General features: G+C 38.6%; 1 protein-coding gene across 1 annotated transcript; it reads left to right on the forward strand.

Annotated features, from left to right (window-relative positions):
• The first annotated feature begins 1,476 nt into the window (after nucleotides 1-1,476).
• Nucleotides 1,477-15,662, forward strand: tnip2 (TNFAIP3 interacting protein 2). Its single transcript, XM_088342109.1, has 6 exons — nucleotides 1,477-2,237; nucleotides 5,796-6,083; nucleotides 8,962-9,048; nucleotides 10,647-10,901; nucleotides 13,393-13,509; nucleotides 15,098-15,662. Exons 1-6 carry the CDS (start codon nucleotides 1,980-1,982, stop codon nucleotides 15,365-15,367), a joined length of 1,275 nt encoding a protein of 424 aa, XP_088198235.1. The 5' UTR covers nucleotides 1,477-1,979; the 3' UTR covers nucleotides 15,368-15,662.

Consider the following 15,662-nt stretch of genomic DNA (forward strand, 5'->3'; position numbering starts at 1 on the left):
AACATGTTCATAAAAAATACAATTAATTTAGTGTTAGTATGCTTTTTTTGTCACGTTACAGTCTGATTTGAATAAACTAGTGGAAATTAATTCAATTGTTTTTTTGTGGGGGGGCCGGATGCACAGTTGATAAATATTATAAGAAATTAAATCTTAGTGAAGGAAATAAAATATCGAGGTAAAAAATGTTAATAATAGTTTTCCAATCATATCTAACATCACTGAATCATAATAAAATTGTGAGCCTTCAAAAATACCCCCAGCCCTCGAGCTAAGGCCCACTTTTTATACCAGCAATTGACTAGTCCGGTCCGAATGAGGATGGCTTGGTGTCCCCAACGCTAAAATGGGTTTGAAAGCCCTATGTATTGTGATACATAACCAAAAATGAGTGCTAAAAGCACAAGAAAGAATACAGACTGCAGGTACCAGTTCCCGTGAGGCTCATGCTATGTCAAAGAAATGCTAATTTCTCCACCTATGAGTAAATCTAATGCATGTTTTTATGATGGGCCGTGTAGTTTTGCCCATTATTTAAATCAATATTGCTTAACCTAACTTTCCTTATTCATTAATTTATAAAAAAAATTACGCTATAAATAAATAAATATGCTGTTAATGGTGCTCATTTAGAAAAAACTTTATTTGTTTCACTTATTTTGAGGTTTGAGGTTTGAACAAATTTATTGACACTAATAACAGAAAACAATCATGACAATCTCAACAGCAATTTAGCACAGTTTTTAACAGCAAACACAATGTGAGGTTTGAACAACCCTTCTCGAAAATCTTAATAGCAATCAAGCATATTCACAATTTCATTATATAACTTTGTTAGTGTCAATAGATCCGTCCAGGCCAAAGTCGATTTTTGGTCTGAACAAATTTATTGACACCAACAACAGAAAACAATCATGACAATCTCAACAGCAATTAAGCACATTCACAATATTATATTCCAATATGACGTTTTTAACAGCAAACACAAAGTGAGGTTTGAACAACCCCTCTCGAAAATCTTATTAGCAATCAAGATTTTTTGGGTTTGAACATTGTCTCTCAATAGAAAAAAAAGCTAAAACACCTCAAATGGAAGATACTTTTCTCTTTTATAGATTATTCTTATCTTACTTAGTAAAATAAGATAAAAATAAGAAAATTACCGTATTTTATAAACCAAATTCTGTGAAGCCCTTTGAGAATTTCTGCGATAAAGGGCTAGACAATGAGATATGACATGACTTTTAAAAATGTTTTTTAAACAATAAGAGGCGCTAACTATTCCACACTGTCCCTTAATGAGCCATATTTGGGCATGTTGCATTTAATAAAAAGACAAATATTTGTGCCCTTTGTCACGTTGCAGGGGAATTCGTTGCGATGTGGCGTTTACGTGTGCATGTGGAAACACTGTAAACTACCCTGGCACACGGCGCCTTCTAATGTTTTCCGGTTAAATTGTTTAGTAATGTTCCTGTAAAAATCGTTGACGAAAACCCATGAGATAAAGTCAGCGTTTAGTATCGATTTTAAATAGTTTTTTATTTTATTTTAAATGATTTCGAATCTAGTTCGAACCTAAGTGTTTAGTTTTCCGGAATAAAGGAACGCACCACTTGTACTATGGCAAGGAGCTGGCTAGACTATTTTAATCGTATTTAATTCGTTATGGGGCGTTAATTTATTTAATGATAAGTGTTTTTGTAAAACAAAACAAAAAAATGCGATAATTTGGTTGATAATGTCGGTCGGAGACTGTAAGTCTACGAGGGCACACTTTGACGAATCTCCAAAATTCCAAGGGAAGTTCCCCAGGAAATCCCCCGCTCGGTTATATTACCGTCGACGGCTTGAAGCAACGCCACCCTAAGAACAGCGCGACTTCCTCGGCTACGTTCGAGAAAGGAAAAAGGCGGTTTTAGAAAACGGCAAATGGTGGATTATTAAACCGCACTGCTACCACGAAAACTACCACCAAAATGGAAACAGCCGACGCGGATAAGAAGAAGAGGTCCGGTGCGAGCTGGCAGGAGATGGAGTTCCTGGAAGAACAGCTGGCGGTCAAGGACGACATAATAGCCGAGCTGGAGTTGAGACTAGCCGGTCACGAGAGGCTGTGCCCGGCGGCGGGGGATAACCAGTCTTCCAAGTCGCTTCTGGAGAGTTTGTGTAAAGAAATTTGCAAATTGAAACAGAAGAGCGACGAGACGGATAAGAAAGTTGTTGAACAACAAGAGGTATTTTTTCTGATTTTTTGGTTGATTTTAGCGAAGTTCTTCAAACGTTGGTTGGCGACACCAAAACGGGTCACTGGAAGAAATGGAAGGTCACAAGTATTTCGATATAATTCTTCATACTTATCAATTTATACATTTGTCCCATATTTTATAAATATTTTTAAAAATTCTAAATGCCAGGGATGGGTAAAGTCGCGGGCCATAATGGGTTAAAAAATTGTCAGAGAGACCAGGCCAGGAAGAAAAGAATGATCGATGCAATGAATCAGTCTCAAATCTGGTAACATGAGGGAAAAAGGTAACCTATCTATTTTTTCTCATATGCAATTATGAATACATATACAGTGGAACCTCGGTTTTCGAACGCCTCTCAGTTCGAACAAATCGGATCTCGACCAAAAATTTCGAGAAATTCTTGCTTCGCTTTTCGTTCAAAAAATTGGAGTTCGAACGCCGGTACGCTAGGGGCGATGCTGAGCGGCGTACGGGTGTAGATTGCCCCCACCCCTCGTGAAGAACTGTTGTCACGTGACCGCGCACTTCTTTTTGCTTTCGTTTTTAATATCGGTGAACGGAGTGTTTCAACCCCTAATTATGCCTCGGAAGAAGGTCGGTGCAAGAAGCAAAGTTGCTACAGGTGAAAAAAGAAGAGTAGTGCGTACAAATATTGCATTTAAGAAAGAAATAATGGCAAAATATGAAGAAGATGTGCGAGTTTCCTTTCTTTCGAGGGAATAGAGCATGGCTTCTGCACACCACCACAAAGGTAAGAAATCCTATTCATAAATCTTTTCTTTATCCTTTAACCGCTCACCACTTGTTTTGGAGACCCCAGTACTAAATGACGTGTAAACGACCTGATTTTTTTATTTTTACACGTTCATGTTAGCGTAATCTTTCGTATGGAAGATTACGCTAACGCGAACCTACAACTAGCCTGGGTTAGCTTCATGTTTACGTTCATGGTAAGCCTTCACGGATTTGGAACGGATTAAAATGATTTTACATTACTTTTAATGGCAAAAACGATTTTCGGTGATCGACCAAATCGGTTTTCGAACAGGGTTCTGGAACGGATTATGGTCGAGAACCGAGGTTCCACTGTAAATGCATATATCATACCTGTCAACCTGTACGGTTTTGCCGTACAAAGTATGTTTTTTATGCATTTTAAGACGAGTACGACGTACAAGGAAATCTGTACGGAAAAACGCAAATTTGTCAATGATGGGTACCATCCGGTATACACCGACTATGACGAAAAGGCAAATCAATCAAGTCAAAGTAGTTCGCCACGGAAGCCTCTATCTCGGTATCGTTTTTTTTTCATTGCAAACGAAGTGAGCGGTTTGATGCTACTGTGCACATGCGTTGCCGCCTGGGGATTTCCCATCATGCATCATTCTGAAAAAAAAAAAAAAATAGGGTGTACGATTAATTTGTATTTTGTACGGAAAAATACAACAGTTTGTATGGTCATAGAGCCGTGGAGGTTGACAGGTATGATATATCTACAATTACGTATTATAATCCGTTTATTGATTTTATTTCATAAAATTGATTTTGAAACACTCTGACTGATAGAAAAGTAATATATTACGACCCTTTTTTTAGGTAATACATTTGATCATATGCATTTAAAAATTCAGAATGCAGAAGTTTTTTTGGGGGTGGCAAGGTTTGAGAAATGTCTTGATGAATAAAGTAATGCACAACAAAAAAATAACTCCAGGGAAGCTGGGGACATGGGTGGCACCAAAGCATTTTTTCAATTAGAAATACTTTTTTACCATCTTATACACCGCAATTACATTTGTACCATTTTTGATGGGCAGGCCAGATTAAAATTTTGGTGGGCTGTCTGTGGCCCGTAGGCTACAGTTTTCTTATCCCTGGTGCATTCCATTTAACAATTTTCCTTTTAGCGTCATGCCTCTTTTTAGTCCGATCCGCATCGTCTTGGTCAACTTCAACTTCAGCGTAGTTTGCAAAACATTGTCTCTGTTTCAGTCTTGCTTCTAGTAAATAGGTGCTATGTTTTGTTAGAACGTCTATTATCGCTTGAAAAGGGTAATTGCAATCATTAAAAAAGGTGAGCAATTGGCTAAGGTTTGAGGGTGTGATTCATGGTTGGTATACACTCAAATAAGCTTTTCATTAATTCGTGAATTTTCGTTTTTAGGTCTTACTAAAAAAATGTTTAGGTGTTTTGCGAATAAAACACTTGAGAGTCACAAACAATCATGAGTAGAATAATTACTAATATCTCACAGAGCGAAGTTGTTTTTTAAAATTTAAGGAACATTACAATCATGGGTGTAACAACCAATCCATTATCAAACTACCTGTCATCGCTAACCATTTCAATAAGTGATTATGCTTGAAGGAAGAGAGCCTTTTTTCCTCTTCGTGTTTGTTTTAAAATGCGGGTCGCGAGACGCTGGAGTGAAGCGTTCTTTTGACGTTTTCATTACAATAAACACAAATAAAACCGAATATTATGTGCTTGAGAGTAAACAACAAGGCAATGATTTAATAAGTACATATTCTAAATGGCTGACAATCATTTATACATCAGAGGGGCAGAACACAGCAGGCTATGACACAAACTAAACATAAGTCATTGGAAAATTCCCCAAATCCCAGGTTCACACCAGTCCTTTATCCGAACAGAATCTTGCAGGTTGTTTGATGTAACTTAAGACAAATCCCATGGAACGATAAATCAAGAAGACCACCTAGAACAATGTAGAGACTGTAAAACCACCAGATTAAATGATACATTTAGATGTCTAGTGATTAAAGAAAGAAGCAAATAAATAAATAACTACATTCAGATACATGTATAATCATAAGCTGCATTAAATGTTAATTAATTTATTAATTATGAAATAAATGATAACATATTATATAATAAATAAAGGAGTTATAAATAACTGAAATAATCCAAATTTTATAGCTGAACTCATACAAACATGACTTTAAATGCAGTGACACATTTCAATATTACAACATGCTTTAAGTCTCTTTTAAGATCCCATACAAATTTCAGCTTCTCAACAATGAATATTCAGTATTTTTTTTGCCTTTTTTGAATAAAAGACCAACTCATTTGAGTTCAGTCACGAATATTTAATCGTCACCTGGACCTGATGCATTGGCCGGGAGTTTGAGATAGGAAGCTTGTCATTGCTGTCAACTGGTCTGTTTGGATGTTATTCCTGTCAATTGTTGACTGTGTATTGTCTGTTGATGCCCTTGCAACATGCATTCTGGTAATCTTGGAATAGGGATTACGTCATAAGTGGCCCTTCTCAAGGTTGCTCCATTTTCCTCATGCTGAGTTTTTTTTCTTCTTCTGATGTAGGTTTCAGATCAGGGGACGTTGTAATCATGGTCTTTGCAGACCATTGTCGTTAAAATTGCTAGGGATATAGTTTTTTTTCTGTTTTGTTCCCCTCAATTTTCCCACCAATGTTACAGTTGGTTTTTGTTTGCACACACATACTGTACATACTCAACATGATGCATATGTATTGATTGTAATGCTCTCAACAGAAAATCCAAAGGCTAAGCGAGCAACTTATTCAGAAGGACGCTCAGCTTGAGAGCATCAAGAGTGTTGCAAAGCGCCACATTGAATCAAACGGGGATCCCGACAAGGAACTGCAGAGGCTGCGCTCGGCCGAGGCTGCCAGTGCCGTGCTGTGCACGTCTTTGGCCCAGGAGGCCGAGCAGTTGCGGGCACAGCTTGGCGCCACCGTCCAGGTCTGCTGCCAGCTGATGGCCAAGCTGGAGAAGAGCAAGGTGGGCGATGCCCAGACGGGCAACCAAGCCCCAAAGCAGGTGAGCTTTTCCAATTTTTTGCTAACAAGTTATCAGACTCCAAGAGGAATGGCTGATAGTTATGGAGGTGCCAGGATTACTCATTTATCTATAAAGTAATTGCTTTACCAACCTCCAAATTAGTTAAGAGATATAGCATAAGCAACAACATAATCTTTATTTGCAACCTTAAATAACATTACGAAAAAAACCTCAGCAGACCATCAGGTAACATTAGACTTACGACCTACCCGATGTTTTCTTCAGGAGATGCTCATTATTTGAATTCAATGTCAGCACGTAGCAGCCCAACGAAATGTACGATATGTATGGCTAAGCAATCTACTGCCGCACTCAGTATTAAGATACTCTCTTGGCACTAGATAGCTCCCTTGTATTAGATTTATGATCTGGTGGTTGAACAAGATCTTGCCTGTAAGTTGGATGTTACCTGTTCTACACTGTTATCAATCAAAATATTTTTGTATTTCAAAGACAGTTGTGAAATTGTAAGAGGTAAAATGTATAGGATATGGTCATAAAAAGTGTTTATGTTGAATATGTGGTGCGCCATTTCAAAACTCAGCTGCAATCATAACTTTAAACCAGGAGATAGCAGCAGAGCAAAACAAGATTTGCGTGCATTTCTTAGACGAGCTCGAATAAACTCCCCCATTTCATCTTTTTCAGGGTTGGCTCTGCACTAACAGGCATGCTAAACATAAGATAAAAGCTGATAGGAGCAAAGAAAAAAAAAAGAATAAGGGCTCTTTGAACTCGGTTTGGCATTGTTACACATAATAGAAAAATATTTCACTTTTAACTTTTTAAGGACACTTCAAACTACGCACCTCACCTTTAAGAAGGACGGTAATAATAATAATAATAATAATTTCCTTTGTATTGTCATTCTTTGTAACAATGTACACAGAACGAAATGTCGATACACCTGACACTATAGTGATATGGAAAAAGCCATGCAAAGGAATGTATTATATCTTAACAATCACATTAATATCAAAAGTGCTGAGAATTGTCAGAAATGTGAATTTTTGCGTTGTTATTGAATGATAACCTAATAATTTGTGAGTTTTGTTGATAATGTAGTTTAATCGGGTTTGATCAGGTTTAAGATCAGGTAATTGTGTAATTTTGTAACTGTAATCCTGTGCAGTCCTTTGAGACATTTTTGTGATTAAGGGCTATATAAATAAATTTGACCTGACTTGACTTGACTTGATCAAACGTTTCTTCTATAGCTCACATATAGAAAACCTGAATAATTCAAGGTTAACTTTTTTGCTTAAAAAAACCTCAAAAAAACACTCCTTTTTTTGCATGATACAGGAAAGAAGTGAAAGACACACGGGAAACTTTGTGGTTGTTGTTTTTTAGTTTATTTTACCAAGCGTGCACACACACACACACACGTATTTTTAATTTTTGTGTGTAAACATGAATCTGCACAGCTTTCTCTAAAGTTAGTTAAGAATTTTACAAAAAATATCAGTTTTGTGGAAAAAAAATATTTACTTTTAAAATTGTAAATGTTTAATATAGATATTTGACCTCTTGACATTTTTTGAAAGAAGCTAACATTATGATTAAATGCTGCATGACGTTGCTTACCATAGTTTGGACAGCCCTGCACCATTTCAAACAAACATTTTGTCATGACCAGAACGGAATCAGGACCCAATTGCGTAACGTTTACCACAAGTTTTATTGAAAGAAAGAGGAAGGGATGCGCCCATGATCCGGTGTTCGCTTGATGCAGGAAGCAAGTCGCTCTTGCACTCTGATTGTGATCCGAATACGGAAGTGGATCTTCCGTAGTGAGCGATGGCGGTGTCAGGGACACCGAAAAACAGGTCGCTAGCCGGGACAGGGAGAGCAGAAACGTGATCGGGGTCGGAAACAAGTCGTAAGCCAAGAAGGGAGGGTAGACGTAGTCGGGATCAAAAATGGGTCGTAGCTGGAGTCAAACGGGAGCAAAAACGGGACAGGTGGGAGTCAGGGTTGAAAAAGGCTTGCCTTGTATAAACAGAGGTTCTCAGACGGACTGACAACAGGGGATTGACAGGACTGGGTTTAAGTAGGGACAGGGAGCCAATCAGAACCCGCAGCGGTTGGTGCCAAATTAGCGGGCACAGGTGATTCACATCGGTAATCATGACACGTTTTTTTTTTTTTTTTAATATAATGCTTTACCAGTATAAAAACATCCTTTAGGTTTTAGGACAGAGATAAAAAAATGCTACATTTTCTAAATGCTAAAGATAAGAAATATTACTGATAAAATTATTTCAATTTTATTTTTATTTTTAAAGTTGCGTTCATTTGTGGGAACCGGTGTAAAAACATCCAGTTTGCAATTTCTAATTCAATAGGTTAAGTAGATTATTTTATTTTTATTTTTTGTTAAACAAAATCTCACTTCATAGCATTTTCTCAAAAAATCAAAGCAAAGCAAAAAAGATGAAAACTTGATTTAAAAATGATCAAGCAAGTCCTTTTTACAATTTTGACAAAAAACCCCGATATATTTTCAGTCGCTAATGAAAAAAAGAGCTCATTTTTAAAAGCACTCCCAACACTGATCTAAGTTATTTTTTAAATTGAATTATTGCGAAGGGCCTGCAATAACATGACCTCAAATGGAAATCGGATGCAGTTTTTGAGTGTTTTATGCCGATGCCAATCAAAGAAAAATATCGAAACTTGGATTTAAAGGCAAACATGTCTGAAAAAATTTCAGGCTGGTAAAAACACAATCCAACATAAGAATTAAAATTTAAAAAAAGTCACAAAAAGCGTAAAAATTGCCTCGCCATGCACAAAGAATTTTACAATATTTAACATATTTTTGATGCCAATTCTATCCCTTTTTTATTTGCAGCCGCCACAGTCACCTGACAGATGTACATCCTCCCAAATCCAACAACTTGAGGAGGAGAATAAGCAGCTGAAGCAGCGGGTTGCCTATGTAAGGTTAACAGGGAAAGTGTATATTATTTAGTGCCCCTTAGTAGTAAAAAAAAGATAATTATTAAAAAAAACAACAACTTTAAATTAAATTGCGGGCAGAAATAGGTGAACTATCGAATAAACATGCCTTTTTTAAAATAGTTGTAGTCCGAGAAATGTGTATTTGTGTGACAGAACACGAGGTTTACCTAAAGGGAGCTGACGGAAATGGTCGCCATCTTGGTGCTATGGGTACCCAATAACCTCAAAAAGGTTGAGCCAAAAAATGAGATGAAAAAGTGTGCATTTTGGTCACTTTGAGTCTCTGTAGTTTCTATTGTTCCTTTTGCTTTTCAGCACTCGTTTTCGGTTGCATGTTGGTTTAAGACCAGGTAATTGTGTCATTGTAACCTGTGCAGTCCTTTGAGACATTTTTGTGATTAAGGGCTATATAAATAAATGTGACCAAACTTGAATTACACAAGGCATGTCTAAAGCCCAGCCTGGTGGCCAGTTACGGCACGTGATCAAATTTTTACTGGCCCACGGCCTTTGTCATCAAATTAATAATTTGTGGCCCGGCAGTAATGTTGACCGCAGCAACTAATGGATACATTTGTACAAAAGAAAAGAAAAATCACCATTTCACCAGATGATGGCAGTAGCCCTTCGGCCATCTTGTCCTTGGCTTACTGTGAGAATTTCAACCCACCCCATTTCCGACATGGCGACTGTAAATAAAAAAGGAAAGTTGCATGTGAGGGCCACTGCTTTCAGGACAAGTCAAGCCAAATTTATTTGTATAGCCCTTAATCACAAAAATGTCTCAAAGGACTGCACAGGGTTTACAATTACACCATCGCCTGATCTTAAACCAACAAGTGGAAATTAGAGGGTCTTTTTCACCGAAATCCGAAACAACTGCGTCTGGCTTAATTGCCCAGAGACTGTGGCTGTTTACAAATAATTTAGTACCAAAATGTACTGCCAGACTACAAAAAGGTAACTGGAAACGAACACTGTGAAAGGGTGAAGCAACTGGAAGCTGTTTTAACTGCACAGCAGCGCTTTTTCCCCGAGACCCTCCGAGTCAAATGAAAGTGCTACAAAGGCGAGCTATGAGGTCACGACGCTAATCACCAAGCTGCAAACTTTTTACAGAGGGGGAATTTATGAAAGACTGATTAAAGAATGCCAGGCTGAATAGTCTGCCCTCAAGTCAAGTCATGTTTATTTGTATAGCCCTTAATCACAAAGAGTCTCAAAGGGCTGCACAGATCAAAGACCATTGCAAACTATTATTACAAACTATATTACTATACTATACTATATTATTATGACACCATCCCCCCATCTAAAACCTACATGAGGGCAAATAATACACATATTATCAACATAAAATATAGATTATTCATATGCTATAGAGTAGAAGTGTGTTTTAAGCTTAGATTTAAACATTTCCACTCACATAAACATCCCTCACACATTTTACCAAATCTGTTAGGCTTTTTGAAAAGTTTGAACACAAACTTGCAGACAAATCTATTGTTCAATTAGTACACACTGTCTGTTTAACTAAAATCAAAACAAACAATAACTTTGAACCGACGCCCGCAGGTCCAAGGTCTGAACTCGCAGTGGCAGAAGTATGACTCCAGCAGGGAGGACTACATCCGAGGACTGTGCCAGCGACTCAAGAACACGCAGACGGTTCCTCTGCCGGGCTCGTCCGGTGCCGGCCCGCTTCAAAGAGAGATAGCTCGGCTAAACGGTTTGCTGGAGGAGAGACTCGGCGAGTGCGACAGGCTCCAGGGGGAAGCACAAGAAGCCGACAGGAAAAACCGAGAGCACATCCAGACGCTGGAGCAGCAGGTTGGTGCAAGTTTAGCCTCACCGTGGATGTGAATCTTACAAAGCTACATTAACATGAAGGTCGCTTTAATAAAAAATTGTTTGGATTTGGCTGGATGCAGATGGTTAAAAATAGAAAAATATATGTTTTTTGTGCTTTTTCACTATGGAACCAAGACATGTACCACCTTCTGAGGTTTGTGACAAAATCAAAGGTTTTTATAAACTTAAAGGTTAAAGGTTTTTCAATTGATTTTTTTCTGTGAATGCACCTACAAGTGAGTGGGGTTGGGGGTTAGGGTTAAGGTTTAGCAATTGAATTTAGGGGTCAGGGGTATGGGTTTTTGAACATCCAGACTAGACTCTAAATGTAGTGGAAGCTAAAGCTCTTTTTGGTGATAGGAATGAGTGGAGAGGTGTTGTGAAAGGATAGTGGGATGTTTGGACACGTTGTAAGGGATGGGCAGGGCACCTGTATGATGCAAGAGGGGTAAACCAGTGAAAGCTGTCGGGCCCTGCTGTTGAACAGAAGAGTTTTTTGTGTCACCCTGACCCGAGTAATATGGCCGCTTTCTTGTGTCCCGTTTCATCTGGAGGGACGAAAGCATGACAAACTTAGGTGCCGAGGTGCCTAACTCTTTTGGGCATTTGGGTTGGCCATGGTCGAAAAATTTTTGTGTGTATTTTTTTGCTATTTTTTCAGTTTTTTATTTTATTTAAGGAACAGAAGAGTGTGTTATTTTCTGTGTTTGTCTTGCTGTCAGTCACCCCTCTTGAGGGATATGACCAAGATAGATGTATAGATTAGACTTGACTAGACTAGACTCTTGTTAACAGGTCAAAGAGGTGGTGGTCAGGGTGAGAAGAGCCCCTCTGTTAGGCGCCACGATTAAAACAGGGACAAACAGGCTCAGAGACAGTTTCTTCTACAGGGCCATCACCATCCTAAACAAGCGAACAAAACGGAAAATGTATATCTTGCAGCGTACTTGAAAATTGTTGTTCCTGCTAATGTAATTGCACTATTCTTCATTGCAAGCCCTATGTTGGAAATATTTTTCTCATTAGATTATTTTTAACATGTTTACCCCCGGCGTGCCGTGTCTAATCTCGTTGCATACAATGTTTTATCACGAAAATAACAAAGACACAAAAGACGATTCAGTTCAACACTAGTTCACTTGAAGGGGAGCTTTTTAGTATATAGGGCGCACCCCCAAAAAATAGTTTTTGGTCCTATATCTTCCATAGATAAGGCGCACCAGATTATAAGGTGCTACAATGGGAACGTGGACAAAACAGTCAGATAGTTGAGTCAAACTTATTACCCCCTTAACATTCCCAAAGCTTGCAAAGAAGCAAATACGTGGCGTAGACACGTGCGGATGCGGTGTCCGTACGATGTCACTCAAATGCATCGTTTCAAATATAATTCGGAAAGTTAAAGTCTTGGGATTCAAGAAATGCAAAACATTTCTTAGTTTCTATTTTCTTTTTCGCTCGCAACTTTACTGTGCATATGACAATAAACACTTGGAATTGAGTTTAATTCACTCAACTCTTCACAGCAACATCAAGATCGTTCTAAAACAAGATACCGGGAAAACATAAAGCCGCATAGCTCACCTAAGTTCTCACGTTCAATAATGATACGCAATCATGGTCTTCTTACAACCGTGAGTGTAGTAAATCCAGGAGAGGAAAATATTTTCAAATACAGACTAATGAAACATGTTTCTTTATGGCGTACTTTAGCAAGCTTGCTAAGCTTGCTACGCCATTGCTAAACTCGGCCAATTGCAGGGTTTGTTTTGGCCATCTAGCCAATCCGAGGCTCCGAATAACTTCAGCCAATAGCGATCGATTTAACGGATGATTGACACATCTTTTTCGGCCAATTGCAGGGTTTGTTTTGGCCCTCTAGCCAATCCGAGGCTCTGAATAACTTCAGCCAATAGCGATCGATTTAACGGATGATTGACACATCTTTTTCGGCCAATTTCAGGGTTTGTTTTGGCGCTCTAGCCAATCCGAGGCTCTGAATAACTTCAGCCAATAGTGATTGATTAAATGGATGATTGACACATCTTTTTCGGCCAATTGCAGGGTTTGTTTCGGCCCTCTAGCCTATCCGAGGCCCCGAATAACTTTAGCCAATAGTGATCGATTCAAATGATGATTGAAACATTGGTTAGCCAATGAAACGCCGGTATATAAATCCCAGCATACACCGCGGACTACTCCACGTTCAGGGGAAAATCGAGTCGGCGGCTGTTGCGTAAGTTGCGAGACCTTGCGATTTAATGTTGAGCCATAAATAAGGTGCACTGTATTATAAGGCGCATGGTCAGCTTTTGAAAAAAATTAAGACTTTTAGGTGCGCCTTATAGTGCGGAAAATACGGTATGTGTTTTTTTATCACATGTAACTTTTGTAAACGCTATCATAACTTTGGCGTTTTATAAAAAATGTTTAGATCTTTAACCCAGTTTTTTTTTTCAAAATAATTTAGGTACTTATCTACACGGAGGATTTCAAGTCAGAGCGGGCCGACAGGGAGCGAGCGCACCAACGCATCGAAGACCTCAAGGAGAAAATTTGCCACTTAAAGCAACAGCTGCACAAACAGGTGATCTGGATGAAAGCAAGGATTTGTTTTGCCTGTGCATCTGTTATGTTGTAGGAAAATTGCTCCATAAGTTATTCCCTTCACCCAAATAAGACCTATGGGTGTATTTATGGTTTCAGACTGAAATTTCATTTCTATACTTTTGTTTATAGAAAGTTATATTAGATCCGCCAATGTTATTGTTCAAAAATGTTTAATATTTTCTAAATAAAATGTCGATTACACTTCTATTTGGTTAAATCAGGCATGTCACAACCTTTTAAAAAAATCTTTTTTTTTTTGTTTATTTTCCAGGAAAATCTTTTTTTTAAAAGTATATGTTTAAAGTCTTTTTGCATAATGTAAGGTGCAAGAAAAACATGAGATTTGGAAAGTAGAACTTGGAGGCAGTATGGAGTTCGGTTTCACGCTTTAACATCTACCTTTCACCTGTGCTGGTTTCCTGACTGCTTGAGTCAGGAATCGAAAATACAGGGCCAAAGTTTCTAATGAAGAGCAGGAATACACACGTATAAATGCTTGCAAGGTTTTTGCACGTTTTCCTTTTTAATGCTAATGCACATTAATTATTTTTTATTTATTGTCATAATCCCGCAATTTTAGTTTTTGTGATCAGATAGTTTGTAGCACAGGCTTGCCACACTCATTTTTACCGAGGGCTAGATCAGCATAATGGCTCTCCTCAAAGGACCTGATGTTGCTTTTAAATGGAACTACTCCTTAGTGTAAAATGTCTCTGGATTTATTTTTCATTCAAGTCACAAACATAACAGTTGCGTTAAATAAATATAGCTACACATTTATAATATGTTAAGTAGATATAACAAGGTCCTCTTGCACATTTTTTAGATCATTTTAAGTTAGTATAACCCATTGGTATTGATGAGGAAACACTGAAGAGTAGTGACATTGAGCCCTCAGTTCGCGGGTAATGTAGTTGGCTGGCATTGTGGGAAATGTATTTTTTGGTCAAAGCAGCCTTAAATCTTTTATTCCTCGGTGGTTTAGACATTCTAAGCCCCGCAGACCACTTAAAATGATATGATGTGCCACATTTGGCCCACGGGCCATGAGTTTGACACATGTGTTGTAGCTAATAACAGCCCACAAGTTGTCTTTCTTATTAACAGGTATGTTGGTGTTATTTGAACTTGCAAATCATTCTAAAAATATCACATACATTTGAGTTTTAAAGGGACAGTGTGTGATATTTAGTGCCTTCTAATGGTACAAAAAACTTTCATTCTGAAAAAAAAAACCAACAACAACATTTATTTGAATACTAGGCAAAAATACACGAACTATCATTCCAATGTTAATTTGTGTAACAAGTTATAGGTCGACTGATTCGTATTTCTTTCGCCGCCACCTTTTTCTGGCATCTTGCTACGCTGTGCTCTATGGCACTGGTTTTCATTCGCTTAATACAACGGTGCTGTATTTTGGTCAAATATTACATTATATCAAAACTGTTTTAATACAATATGCATGTTTTTCTTTTTAAAATTTGTAAGCTAGTAGTTGAATGAAAAACCCGCAAACTGTGCTTTGTGTTTGTGCGCTAACGGCAAAGAAATGTGTTTCGCAGGGATCGAGCCGAGAACCTAGGGAGCCTCCCATGTGTCACGTGCACATTGGCCACAGAGTGTCGTCTTCCTCTTCCTCGCGGCGCCACCACCGGGACGTCCAAGACAGGAACAACATCCATCGTCAACCGGCTCCCCCGAAAGCCTTTCCACAATATGGCGTCCTCAGCGAGCTCCCGTCGGATCTGCAGTGTCCGCGATGCTTCGCCACCTTCAGCGAGGACGACGCCGCCGGGTACCTCAACCACTGCCAAGAGTGCGCCACCTTGTGAGCACGACTGGGACTTTTTGCGCACTACACGGAATACCTCATCATGATCAAAAACAACTTGCACCTTATCAGTGAGAGTTGGATGTTAGATCGGGCCCCCCAAAAATTGACCAGGGCCCCACCGGGGCCCGCAGGCATTAAAGCTCGGCCAGTTTACTTCCTTTGAGGGACCGAGCCAGAAGACAACCCGAGTTTTAATATTTTTTTGTGAGGAATCTGAACCTATTGTTTGTGAGACATATATGGCTCTTTTCATAAGTACACGTGGCTCAGAAATAAAATTACACTCATAAATA

Source organism: Urocampus carinirostris, chromosome 8, assembly GCF_059441175.1.
Source record: "Urocampus carinirostris isolate Australia breed hairy pipefish chromosome 8, RoL_Ucar_1.0, whole genome shotgun sequence".
Classification (NCBI taxonomy): Eukaryota; Metazoa; Chordata; class Actinopteri; order Syngnathiformes; family Syngnathidae; genus Urocampus; species Urocampus carinirostris.

Coding starts and splice junctions, on each gene's coding strand:
- tnip2 (XM_088342109.1), top strand. CDS start 1,980: ATGGAAACAGCCGACGCGGATAAGAAGAAGAGGTCCGGTGCGAGCTGG. Junction 2,238..5,795: donor AAGTTGTTGAACAACAAGAG/GTATTTTTTCTG, acceptor TGCTCTCAACAG/AAAATCCAAAGGCTAAGCGA. Junction 10,902..13,392: donor TCCAGACGCTGGAGCAGCAG/GTTGGTGCAAGT, acceptor AAAATAATTTAG/GTACTTATCTACACGGAGGA.